Source organism: Accipiter gentilis, chromosome 21, assembly GCF_929443795.1.
Source record: "Accipiter gentilis chromosome 21, bAccGen1.1, whole genome shotgun sequence".
Lineage (NCBI taxonomy): Eukaryota > Metazoa > Chordata > Aves > Accipitriformes > Accipitridae > Astur > Astur gentilis.
This window is the reverse complement of record NC_064900.1, coordinates 12611335-12624081: the sequence shown is the minus strand read 5'-3', so window position 1 is coordinate 12624081 and position 12747 is coordinate 12611335. Positions and strand designations below refer to the sequence as shown.

Sequence of the window (12747 nt, the reverse complement as noted above, 5' to 3'; positions counted from 1 at the left end):
TTCAAAGCTTGACTGGAGGTAAACTGTGAAGTCAGACATTTTCTGTTGAATATCACAGTGTCTTGCTACAGCTCCACCTCCTTCTTTCCTGTGAATTGCTGGGGTAAAGGTACTGGGGCAGAGGAGAGTGGCTGGAAAAAAAACCCGAATGCTTGGCTCCTTTTTTCTGTCAACTCTTAATGCACACGGGGTATCGCTATAAAGAAGCATAATTGTGGTATTATTTTTCAGTTCTTAGAAGCAGAATCAAGATAAAGAAGTGTCCAAGGGCAGGTTCAGCCATCTTAGTAAGAGCAGTAAGATCAAGCAGCATCTCAATGGCAAATTATTTCTTTGCTGCTGGTAGTTTCATAGCCTGCTGCTTTTGGGACAAACAATACAAACCATGAATTTTATCCTTCCCCAATGTAAGAACCAGAAGGAACATCTCATCGAATTCTGTGCTGCATAGAATATTGCATCAAGAGAAATTATGGTTCTCACAGCCAGCGCTACATCTTACAAATCAAGACAGGGCGTGAATTAACCACAAATATGAGCACCATGTGAACTACTAATTTGGTCCCGGCTGGTTCCCAAGCTCAGTTAAAACTCAGGCAACAACAAATATGGGTTTGAGTGCACGGCTGTGTCAGATAGATTCTTCATACAGCTTTCAGCATTCAGAACTCCGACTGTTGTCTTCCAACTCAAACAGCTGAAAGACTGGAGCTGCTGAAGAATGAAAACAATCACTTTAAGAGTAAAAATAAATAATTTAATGCACAGTAAAATTGTCCGATTACTCTTTAAATAAACTAGTAATATTAGAAAAAGGAAAACACAATTTCCCATAACATATTTCTCACAATACAAAAGTTTTCTTCAAATAAATTTGTTTATCCAACAGTACTAACATTTACACTGGCTATAAACAAATGACAAGAAGCTACACTTTACTAACATGGTAGTGAACCCATTCCATTCTGCGTAAAGTTAATGCTTGATTTTTAATTTTCATGTTATAGCCAGTTATAGCTATAACTCATGCCGTGTTGGCCTACATCGTCTGCTGCAGCACCTTGCTCTTGGCATTGGTCTGTCTCAACTGATCTCTTGTCAATGAGAACAACTATTTGCTGCCTTATTAAGGCAAATATCTTGCACCTGTTCATTTTTACCCCCACTGCTGGGACAGGGAGTATAATTAAGGGTATAGACTAGATTCTCTTTGAATTTACAAATGCGGGTCAAATAGCTGTCTATTCACTAGTACCAGTAGCTAATTTTTTAAAGCAAACAGCTAATTTGACCTTTGAAAGAATTCCTGTGGCATTCAGATGCATTAGTGAACAAAACATGTTTCTTCCTGATGTTTCTTCCTTCATATCCATTTCACATTACAGAAGAGAAAAACAGAAGAGATACCACCTTATCCAGGAAGACTGTAGGATGAACAAGGGAATGATGAGAGTTGAAGCTCACTTAAGAGGCTAGTGTAAAGGTCTTCACGTAATTAAAGAAAATAGAGAGGATATTTAATTTTTTTCAGGCAGTTTTATGAGAAAAGAACAACGGGGAAACATGGCATGTGAAGTTACCAGGGAAAAAAGTAACAGACATGAGCATAGGTGAAAGTGAGCATTAAGGATGAAGCTTATGCAGATAATGTTAGATAAGACAAGAGAAGAAGAAAGGACCCATGTGCAAGACTGCTTTTAAAGCTCGTGCAGAGAATCCAGATTTAATCGTAAGGCAAGACAAAGCAGAGGTTTCAAAGTCAACAAAGCATGTATCAGACAAGATACGTGATTTTCACAAGAGTGAAATGGGTTATTGAGATATCAAGACAACAATAAAGAAGGAGGTAGCGGTGTTATAGGAGCATAACACTGTTATACCACATTTTCCATTTACAATATTGCATCACAGACAGTATTTACAGGACAACATCTTTAGAAGTGTTTCTACCGAACAAATAACTCCCTACCCTAGTATTACTAATAGGTAGGAGAAGCCATCTCTTCTAGGTGGTAAGGAAGATGAGGAGTATTTCCATCATTTCTCTGAAAGATAAAACAGTACTTTGTTAGCAATAAAATGAAACTTTAGTTAGAACTTTCAGCATATTTTTTCCTGTCCCTTTCACGATGCATTTTCTATGAATCCTGTCAATATATAAGGAACAAAATGATGCTGAGAATTGGAACTCATGACTTGTTGCTCTCTTGTCCCTTGATAAGAGTACCAAGAAAAGTCAATATAAGTTAATCACAAATCTTACTTATATACACTGTATGGTGATTTGTTAGCCTAGAATTATTCTGAAAGCATGTAGGTGTGCCTCAGTAAGTTGGGGGTCGGGGGAAGCAGCTCCATGCATTGTTTTCAGTAAAACTGCAAAGCGCATCGGACTTTTATACTGACATTTCAATCAAGGAAAATCTAAATGCATTGGAATCACTACCTAGTCACTGGTAGTCATTGGAATCACTACCTAGAAAACCTGGAAGAATGAACATTTGGTTCCTTTAAAAGGTCTCTCTGTGCATAATAAATTTTCCCAAAAAACTCTGAAAAGACAAAAATCTGGAGGCTTTTTCATCCTTGACCATGAGAAAAAAAAACCAAAACAAACTAACCAAAACCCACAGAAATTCACTCCCTGACTACTTATCCTGTTTTACTTGGATTAAAATTTGTTTTATAAGCATTCAGACATGAATATAGAATGAGGAGACACATTCTTAATTATTTGGCCCCCCATTATGGTACACACACATATGAGGAGATTTTCTTTGTATGCACAAAATGCAAGAGGAGATCTGAAAAGTTTGGTTGGAGTCTGTAGCTAACCAGTCTTGCCACTACTCCCTTTCTCAACAGAGGGCCAAACAGTGAATCCTAGATTATAAACTAAGGACAGCAAGATTTTCTTGAAGACTGAATATTTTACAATTTTCATAATAGTGTTGTGCAAAATATATTTACTAACAAATCTCAACACCTTTCCAGAAAGGTTTCCCTCCTTTCACGTAAATAATTCTGCTCTTTGTAAAGAAACAATCTCTCTAGTATACAGCACTTACATGTTAATGTGAGAGAAGTCGGGTCAAGCATTAATCTGTTACATTCGGATGTCCCAGGATTAAAAGTATCATCTTCATCATAAATATTTTGACGTAAAACGTTCCTTATAAAATCTGGGTTCATTGTGTTTTCCATAAACCCCTCTGTTGATGGTGGTACAGAAAATTCTAGCTGATAAAATACAGTGGAGCTTTCATTACTGAAAAACAAACAAAGTCAAGTATGAGTGCCTTCATGTCCTCACTGGATATTTTCTTTTTTGAGAAGACTGAATTTTCATATCAGTGTTGGCCTGCATTTTTTTTAAGATTGTTCTACAGAAAAGCATTATAAAAGAAAACTGCCGTCAAAGATTCCGGTTTCCTTCTCTCCCTCCCTTCTTAGAACAGCTCTTGACATTAACAGAAATTGGGCACATACCTGAAGCCAACCTGAGACGTTTTCAAACGCACAAAGGGCAATTGGACACGTGTCCTAATGGGGTGAGGTTTTCAGCGCTCGTGCTTCGCAAGTACGTAATGATAAGAGGTCCTACAATACCTCATGCATAGGTTAGCTGAGAACCTGCAGAAAGATTTGCTTTCCTGCTAGCGGTACGTGGGGCCACCCAGCTGTGCTCCTAACTCAGCTCTGGAGTGGGTTACGCAAGCCACCAAACTGGAGTCCATCTCTGGACGTGTCATTGTTTGTGGTCTGCCAAATCCACTGACTACGATTCGACAGTTACCTTTTGCACTCACAGAATGCAAAACATCAAAAAAGTAGTTGAATGAGGTAAAAGACAAGGAGACACAGAGAGAGAAAGAGGCAAACACACACACAAAGCAGGGGAGGGATCAGCTAGTCAATACGTATGCAGAACTACAGCTTTGTACTCGATGGTCTAAATCATAATTTTTACCCGTCAGGCTAAGGAGCTACAGCCCACGCACTGAACAGAGCCGGCATGCCCAAGGCTGGCGGTGCAGGGGAGCACGTTCCCTGAAGTTCCCTCAGGACTGCCCCTTGCCACAGCCCGAGGGGGGTCTCCCTCTGTCCTTGCTCGCTCAAGGGCCTTGGGACTTTGCAGATCTCCTTCCCTTGATTTCCTCCTGCCTTTCTAATCCCTTTTGTAGCAGTGCTTTTTCAGAAGTCCTTGGGGAAGCTCTCTGACCGCCTTCCCTTGCCTCTCTGCTATCTCTCCATGGCAGGACCACGCTGCAGCTGACCTCTCCAAACCCACTTCTCCCTCCGCTGCTCAGCCTCCTTCCTGTCGTAAATCTGCGGTATCTCCATAAATTAAAGCTTTACAGTCTCAAAACACAGTAAACTCCTTAGCCTTCCCCCAGCTCCAGTTTCTGCTGAGAGTAAGATCCTCCCTCTGTTCCAGCTTGAGGCTTTCTCTTGCCTCTGCAAGGCAGGCCGGGATGCTTTTCTCCTTCTTCCAACTACTGCTACTCCTCTGGCTCCACCAGCCTTTGGTGACCGAGTTTCTCCTTCACGTGGAAGCATCTCCCACCCAGACTAGCCTAGCCTCCACTCTGCCACCTGCTCTGCCTCTTACTGCTCTTCCACCAGTCTCTCCAACATGCTGCTGCTGCTTTGAGATTTGCTCCTGTTATCCAAAATAAAGGAAGGGGGAAAAGCCGTCCAAACAAACCAGCAATGCAATATTACTGTTTTGGCTCTCATGACTTCTATGTCCCTGTTGCCTTTAGCTCTTTTGGAAACAAAACAGTTCTCCCCTCCCCATGAACCCTGTTTTATTTCTTTAAGGCGTGTCAATCTCAAGCGGCTCCAGCAGCTCATTTTCCTTTTAATAAATATCCTTGAATTTGTTTATTAAGGGCTGCACTTGGGACCAAAGACAACAGAGACAATAATAACAGCAACAAAATGTTACTATCATTATATATTATTAACAGCACTTGCCATTTACACCAGAAGATCCTTTGGCAGGTTTTCACTACCTATATGTGTAACTTTCCCCCAAACAACCTATTTTTCACAGATTTAAATGTTATGCATATTTACATAGGCACATGTATGTCTTATCAAAAGCCCAGAATTTTCAGGTAGTTTTGGTGACAGAAATTGCTTACCTGAAATAAACCACCTGAGCTGACCTAAAGTAGCGTCCTAGAGCTGGAGATGAACTGTAGACATCCGTTAACTTGGAGAGAAAAAAGAAAAGAAAGAGAAAAAGAAAAAAAAATTCCATTCAGTGTCTCTTTTCCCCATAAAAGAAAGTACAAGAAATCATTCTTACAAGGTGTTTTAGGGGGCATAAACACAGGTCCTGAAGGTCTAATATCAGCGAGTATCTGCCCTGGAAGAGGTACACAATCCCTTTTAGCTTGACAGACAAGTTAATCTGTGTGTTTGAGTAGTTACTATATTACCTTAACACAATGGAGGCATTCAGGGTGAATTAAAAGTATGTGCTTGTGTTGTCATGTCCAATTTATGTTGTTTGGCTTGGGTTTTTATTGGTACCAAAAAGCCTTTCTACTCTTAGTTGATAGAGCAAAGGGTCTCTCTGCTGAGACTCCCTTTCCACAATAAGCTTAAATCAGTACTGCCATGCTGGCTGAGTTTATTTCAGCCATAACTCAGAGCTGTGATGGCTCAATAGAAATGGCAGTTATAAACCCAGGCTGCCATCTTGTACTTACAGGAGAATGCAACACACAGGATTTTTAGCCAGCATTGGGTTTAGATGACCTTCACAGACCCCTCCTAACCTAAGTTATTCAATGATTCCATGAAAAAGGTGAAGACTATGTCCCAACCATTACTCAAACTTGGGGGGGGGAAAAATCAGGTGCCTTTTTTTTTTTTTTTTAAATCAATTTAAACTATGTGCTTAAAAGTAGACAATTCTTTTTTTCAAGATCAGAACTTAAAATTATACTAGAAAAAGTACAACTCAGAATTTTTTGTGGACTTGCAAATGACTGAGTTGCTACACAGAGAAACAGAAACTTCTTGTAAGGGAAAACACTGCATCTCCATCACAAGCAGAATCAGCTTTGCCAAGAACCACATCAACACATACCCTCTTAGTAATGTCTTCAGAGAAAAGGTGTGGGAGACCACACATTAACTCCAATGTTCCTGAAAAATTGCAACGATTTCCACTACCTAGTAGTGCATCAGCATCCCAATAGTCATCTTCATCTGTGTAAACATCTAATATTCAACAGGAGATAGAAAGGTGAGGAAAAAGTTCCAGTTAGTAGAAGTATTGGGGAAAAAAAAAAACCCTCTTGGCTTTCTCCAGGGTGGCTTTCTCACAAGTTTCCTAAGTAATGACTGATTCAAAGTGACAGAAAGAAAGTGCAAGTTGACTGAATAAAAGTGACAGCACGTGGAGGTCAATCACCTGCCCCATTAGTGAAAGTCAGCTGCTTTGGGAGCCTGACAGCCACTGACACCACACAAGGGGATGCAAGTGATCCGCTGCACTTGTTGTAATGTCATGAGCATCATTTCCATCCTCATCCCCGATTCCGTTCTCAAAACATTTTCTCACTTAGCTACAAACTGGAATTGCCGTCTGATTAGTATACAAATTGCTTGCTGCCTGCTAAAATAAAAGCCTTCACATCCACTGCTCAACATACCACCCTCTGCAGTCAGCATCCCAGTCCCTTCAGCAGTTTACAGAAGGCGTTTGAGGGATGCTACTGTTCAATTTGTGCTATATTAGATAGTACACCCTGTACATTTGTATTAGAGGATGAACCAAGAGTGAAATACTTACTAGAATAAAGAAATAGGCTGATAACAATGACCAGGAAGAATACTAGAAAAATTGTAGTTATAACCATCCATAGTTCACACTTCCAGAAAACTACATTCCTGCATGATTTCCAGTGATCTCTCTCCTAGTTATAAAAGGAAAGGGTATATTGGTTAATGAAATAAGGCAGGAAAAGATATTGAAGCATGTCTCTCCTGTCACACTTAGAAACAAAAACCCCACACAGATGGGAGAGTCTCACTGGTAAGCAATGCCCTACAGCAGGGGTTCCCACCCTTAACTACTGCTGCAGGTGGGAACATAGACCTGCAGAAGGCAAGGGACATTCACAGACAAGCTATTACTGGAAAGAGACACATATCATTTCCCATTTGTGCAGAATTTCCGACTCCTGAATTGCCCATAAAGTTAAGGTGCTACAAAGGTGCTTTCACAGCTTCCAAATTTTTTAAAACTACATCAATTTGATTTGCATGTTCCACAAACTGTCCTTTTAACGTTTGCCATCTCTCCCAACCAAAAAGGTGTCTGTGGAGGAATTTCCAGAATCATTCAACTCTGCATTGATGATATCAATCTGCATAGCTCCTGGGTGCCAGCACCAAAAGGAATTGGACCACTATTAATTAGATACTATTGCATTAAAAAACACCATAAAATAATTGGGACTTTTACAGCTGACTCCCTGTCTCTTCAGAAGATTGGAAACTTGAAGGCTGTTGAGTACATTTAACAGAGAGTTTATTACAAATCTCACCTGTTCTAGGAGATCGCAAGGAAACTCTTCAAAGCAATTGTGCATGCATGTACATTCATATAGGAGAGAAAGGACAATAGTTGCCTTTCATTTAATTTTTTAATAAGATTTAAGACCATGGCAGAAGTTAGTATCTTAATTAGGTACCCCAGCAATACTAATATTAAAAAAAAGCCCTCCAACTGTTTTGTTCCACAGCCAGAAGACTGAAGGAAGGGCATGAATTCCTAAGCAGATCATGCTGTCTTTTTAATTCCTCCTCCTCCTCCCCATCCACCACAAACCCAGCAGCAAGCTCCATCTCCTTTTTCACATCAGTACCAGGCAAGGAAAAGCACACGCTGTAGGTTGTCTGGGCCGCACACGTGCAGGTTGGCAGGAATCAGCTGCTGGCTGGAGGCACTAACCCAGGTTACCTTCTTTTACTTTTTGAACTTTCTAAGAACCCAGCATAATAGAAAGCCTTTCGCTGAATTTAACTGACATCCACCAGCTCATTTAAAGCTTCTTTGGGGGTGGCAGATGAACAGGGAGAGAAAACAGACTCCCACAGAAAGATCTTGCAAGAGTCATTTCTCCAGGAGTGGGGGCAGAGAAAGGGGAAGCGCTCTCTGCAGACACCCCTGCATGCAGAGCTTTGCTTTGGTGGGGAGTGAAGGGCAAAGGCTGAATACGGATTCACTTACAGCATGCTTTCAAGTGTGATCATGTTTACGTATGCATATTTTTTATTTATTTTTTAAAATGTATTAGAAGAATGAAGCTTTAGTTTAATACTTGACACCAACATATCATTTTGTATCTGAAAAAGGAAAAAAGCCACTAACTACTGCCTAGAGTACAACTATGACATCAGCCATAGTAACAGCAGTTGAGACAGACAGCTCTCAAGCCCAAGTTTCGATTGAGCCACATTATTTAGACCATCACAAAAGTGTAATTCTTAATCACGCATAGCAAACCGGCTTGATCTCAAGTAAACATTCAGCTCCCCAACTACCCCAGTGCCCTCTGGCCGTTACCCATATACATCATAAGACTGCCGGGAGGGAGTAGCAGTAGAAAAAATCCCTCCCCAGTGGGCAGGGCAGTTTTGCTGGTTAACCTGCCACCTGAGCAGTAAGCAGAGCATGATAATTTTCCAGCAGTCCCTATAGGACAAGAAGCCAATTATCAGAACCAGCAGAAATACAGTCCAAATGAAAGCTCAGTCCTGGGAAGGGGAAGGCTAAACAGAAACTTAAGGGTGAAGTTTCTCAAGATAGCCAAGTGGATCTAGCTCACCCCTGCCTCTCCTCCACCCTCTTCTGTTCCTCTTTGCACCTCCCTAGAACTTGTCTGACCCTGCAGCAAGCTGATTCAGCTTACCGGGCCGGAGGAGAAGTAACTGGCCCCCAATATAGCAGAGTCAATGCATTTTTTTCGCCCAGCCAGTGGAATGAATTGGCCCGTGGAGGTATCAGCTGGGGTCACCCAAGGAAGCAGTAGCTGGTGCTGTGCCAGGAGTGGGAAGGGAGGGCTGGCGTGACTAATACGGACGAGCTCTCAGGAGGGCTCGGCCATCCGTAAGGAAAAGTGGGAAACTTTTTAGCTCTGCCACAGATAGTCCCTCTGCTCTGGAGTAAGTAATGAAAATCATTGTACAACAGTTGCCTGTAAGCGTATATTACTCCTCTGCCAGCATTAGTCTGTTCCACAGCTTTAAGCTGAACGCTGGGAGCTGTCTGTCTGGACTCAGATGCTGGTCTTAACTGAGGGTTTGGGGTACTCTATTCATAGAAATTCAAATTGTTAGCAACTTCAGATTACTTAAAGATAAAAAGAGAGAGAATCCAGCATGGTCTGTTGCAGGACAAACTATTTTTGTTGTGGCAGTGCTGTTTTCTGATTCATTTGTTCTGAAAGGAAGCCTGTTTTTAATAAGGGTTTCAACTTTTCTCCTTTCTGGTTTTGAGCCCAATCCCACTGACAGCGCATGAGAAGAGAAAGCAAAACTGGGAGCACCAATTACAACTTTATTTCCTAAGTTAAAGTTCATAAACAGCCAAGCACAAAAAATAAAAGCTTAAAATCCCACTCCAGTATTAGAATACTTCACCGAGAAGAAGAAAATAAATACATTTAACAGGTTTTCAGCTGTTACTTTGAAGTCAATAACCTTTCTCTCTCCCTCAAACAACAAATTAAACCTCCCCTACAAGATGTTCCTGCAAAGTGTCATTTCTCTTGCTGCGTGGTAGTTTCCCCAACAGCAAGCATCAAGAGAGCAAGTGAGATGCCTACCTTTCTTGGTTGAGCATTTAGAGGCTTGTCTTGCTCAGCCTCACTTTCCTCCATGTTGCTTTGCTGTAATTCAATAATCTCATGCTCCTGACCAGAGTTTTGCCTTTTCGTAGCTTCTGTCTCTGCGCGAGGACCTCTGTCTCTGAAGCAAGCACGGAGGCAACTCATTTCCTTCTGGTTTCAGCTGCAGTTATGGTGAGTAACAGTTCTGGTATAAGGCTGGAGATGGTAACAGGGAGAGCCGGGATAAGTTTTCACAGCGGTGATCTCAAAACACTGATAAATAAGGGGAATTACTTGGAAGGACAAATAACATCATCTGCACTAGCTACAGAGAATGGGGAGGCAGAGGAAGTATCGATTTGCTTAATTGTCAGAACTACAGCGCTCAGCTATGCAATACTAGGTTTTCCAGTTTGTCTACCTGACTGTACCAGCCCTTGACAAGCAGGTGACTAAACCTTCAGCAATGTTGTCATTTGCTGTGGCAATTTTGAGAGAAACTGGATTGCTTTCCCCGCTGCTGTCAGCAGAACCTGTAAAATACTGTTGCTGCTATCTGCACAGCTAAACAAACAGATGTGGTTCTGAACAGCACAAATTGAGTAAAGGATCACATAGATTGTGGTTTGGTTAGGCTGTGAAGGGAACTTATCCACCAACACTTCTAATTTTAGTTTCCCTATATAGCCAATAAAGAAACAAACACTACTGACCTTTATGCCATGAATTGTCCTCTCTCTAGCTGTTATGCAGCCTACAATCATATCTGGTGTTAAAGAACCACTTATGTCTATTCACACACTATCCAACCTAAACCTGAGAAGCTCCTTCCATGCAAAAACCCCAGAAGGACAGATCTGAAAAGAGGAGGAAGCTGGCCTTCAATTTCAGCCTGTGCTCTACAGGGCATGGTTTTATGAAGCAAATCATGGTGTGAGTTGAGGTCTGGTCTGCACTAGTTTCCCCGCATGAACTCTCCCACACTACTTAGAGTCACTCATAACAACTTACCGCAGCTGGGGGCTGATTCCTCCCCCCACCTCCCCAGTATCCTTCATCCTACCTCCTCTCATTTCGCCTGTTCTGATTCCATCCTCGTGTTTCTCCTTCCTCCCCACAGAGCGTCTCTCCCCTCTCTGGATCAAAAGGGTCGGGCAGGCAGCCAGTAACTGCACTCTTGCTCACTCTCTTGTCCCAGCACAGAGAAGATCATGCATTAAGAGGAAAACAAAGCCTCTCCCTCCAGCTCCCTCCCCTGCTGGCTGAGTATCCACTCACAGCACTGCTCCTTTTTCCTGCCAAATGCTGAGAATGCTTCCCCCCCCATTTTCTCTTTGTGCAACTCATCTGGCTACCGATGCCTGGAGCACTCCCGGGGCTTCCGATTCCCCATGGCACGTCACAGCCATCCAGGCAAAGGCACTCCATGAAGCCGAGCACACGCCTTGGTTTCATTCAGCAAATAAAAAGAAATACAAATTGCATACCCCACCTTTTGGTTCTGCAGAATCCTTAAAACTCCGGAGGACTGAAGATGAAGCTGAACAGTCATCAAGATCAAAACGTGTGTCTGGATCCACAAAATTTTACCTGGGACATCTTCATGAGAAAAGCCTTTACCTGCTGTTTCTCAGTACTCCTGCTGAGATGAGCTTCATTTATTTCATTTCCACTCACAGTAAAAGACCTTACCTTCCTACTGAATTTTCTGAAACAAAAACAGGTGTTTTGTTTTTTTTTTTTAAGTCAAGTGAGTTAATGATTATGGATCTCGCCCTGCAAAAGCCAAAGTCCTTTTATTTACATGTATGAAGGAGCTCCTTACAAAGTCTTAAGTTTCTTTCGTCTGGTGATCCGACTTCCACACTTGGTGCCTTTCTTGCACATGAAGTAACTGACCCTTCTGACACATGGAGCTCAGAAACTCTTATTAAAAAAAAAAGGGAAGTTGAGAACCGATCTGAACTTTCTGGCGTAGGTTTTTATCTAAAACAGAACAGCAGGAAAACCGTTTTCTTCCCTAGCAAAGGCATCTCTGGTTTCAATATAAGGAAAAGAAACTTGTGCCCTTAAATGTGCACTTTAGTAAAATGGGCGAGTTAGGCTCAGCTTTACAAAAAGAGGAAACTCCAAGGTACAAATGCAGTTCTGATTGCACCTGGGAATTAGAGCTTCAGAGGCACAATCAAACAAATAAAACATAGCCACTTGCATTTTTAACACGTGTTTATTGAAAAGGAAGGTGTGAATGATGACTAGACATTAAAGATACTACCACCACCCCCCCCGCCCCAAATATAAGCTTTGAGTATAGCTTATGTAGTAAGTTTGACACAAGCATTGTGGGGAGGGAAATGCCCAACACTAGTGCAAGAAAGGAAGGAAAAGCAGTATCAGCGTTAGACACAGGAATCTCACTGTATGCAGATTACGGTGCTAGCTCATTCCAACGTTTTCCCCACATGCTGCCAACGTGGGTCTAAAACTAAACAAGGATTGCATATTTGTGTACTTTAGAATAAAAGTGTGCTGTGTGGACAGCAATGACTGGTATTCAAATTGCTAGCTTCGTGATTTTATTTTTATACGTTAAAGGTGAAAGCTAAACACTTCCAAATACTGAGCACAATTTTAAGACCATCTAGATATATCTTTTATTAAACTGAATACCAGCATTCTTAAGTACCATAAACAGCTTTGGAAACCTTAAATCAGCTAGATTTGGGCTGATTGGCTCATAAGGAGATTATAATTATCAAAGCTAGATTTACTGCTAGAGTTAAAGGAATGTGGCTGTCATCTCCTCTTCTATTCCCCTTGACCCCAAGGATGCATCCAACAACATAAACCCCTTTTCCTTTTGTGTTCCTTTCAATGTCGTGTGGCCACG

The 12747-nt window shown here is 41.6% G+C and overlaps 1 protein-coding gene across 1 annotated transcript; it reads right to left on the bottom strand.

Moving 5' to 3' along the window:
* Positions 1 to 772: 772 nt before the first annotated feature.
* C21H3orf52 (chromosome 21 C3orf52 homolog) lies at positions 773 to 10022 on the bottom strand. Its single transcript, XM_049824298.1, has 6 exons — positions 9855 to 10022; positions 6815 to 6938; positions 6107 to 6240; positions 5151 to 5221; positions 3069 to 3268; positions 773 to 2045 (listed from the first exon to the last, which is right to left on the bottom strand). Coding segments are annotated over exons 1-6 (699 nt in total). The 3' UTR covers positions 773 to 2043.
* Between the last annotated feature and the right edge of the window lie 2725 nt (positions 10023 to 12747).

Coding starts and splice junctions, on each gene's coding strand:
- C21H3orf52 (XM_049824298.1), bottom strand. CDS start 10,022: ATGAGTTGCCTCCGTGCTTGCTTCAGAGACAGAGGTCCTCGCGCAGAG. Junction 6,939..9,854: donor TAAATGCTCAACCAAGAAAG/GTAGGCATCTCA, acceptor TTTTATAACTAG/GAGAGAGATCACTGGAAATC. Junction 5,222..6,106: donor CTGAAGACATTACTAAGAGG/GTATGTGTTGAT, acceptor TTTCTCTCCAAG/TTAACGGATGTCTACAGTTC.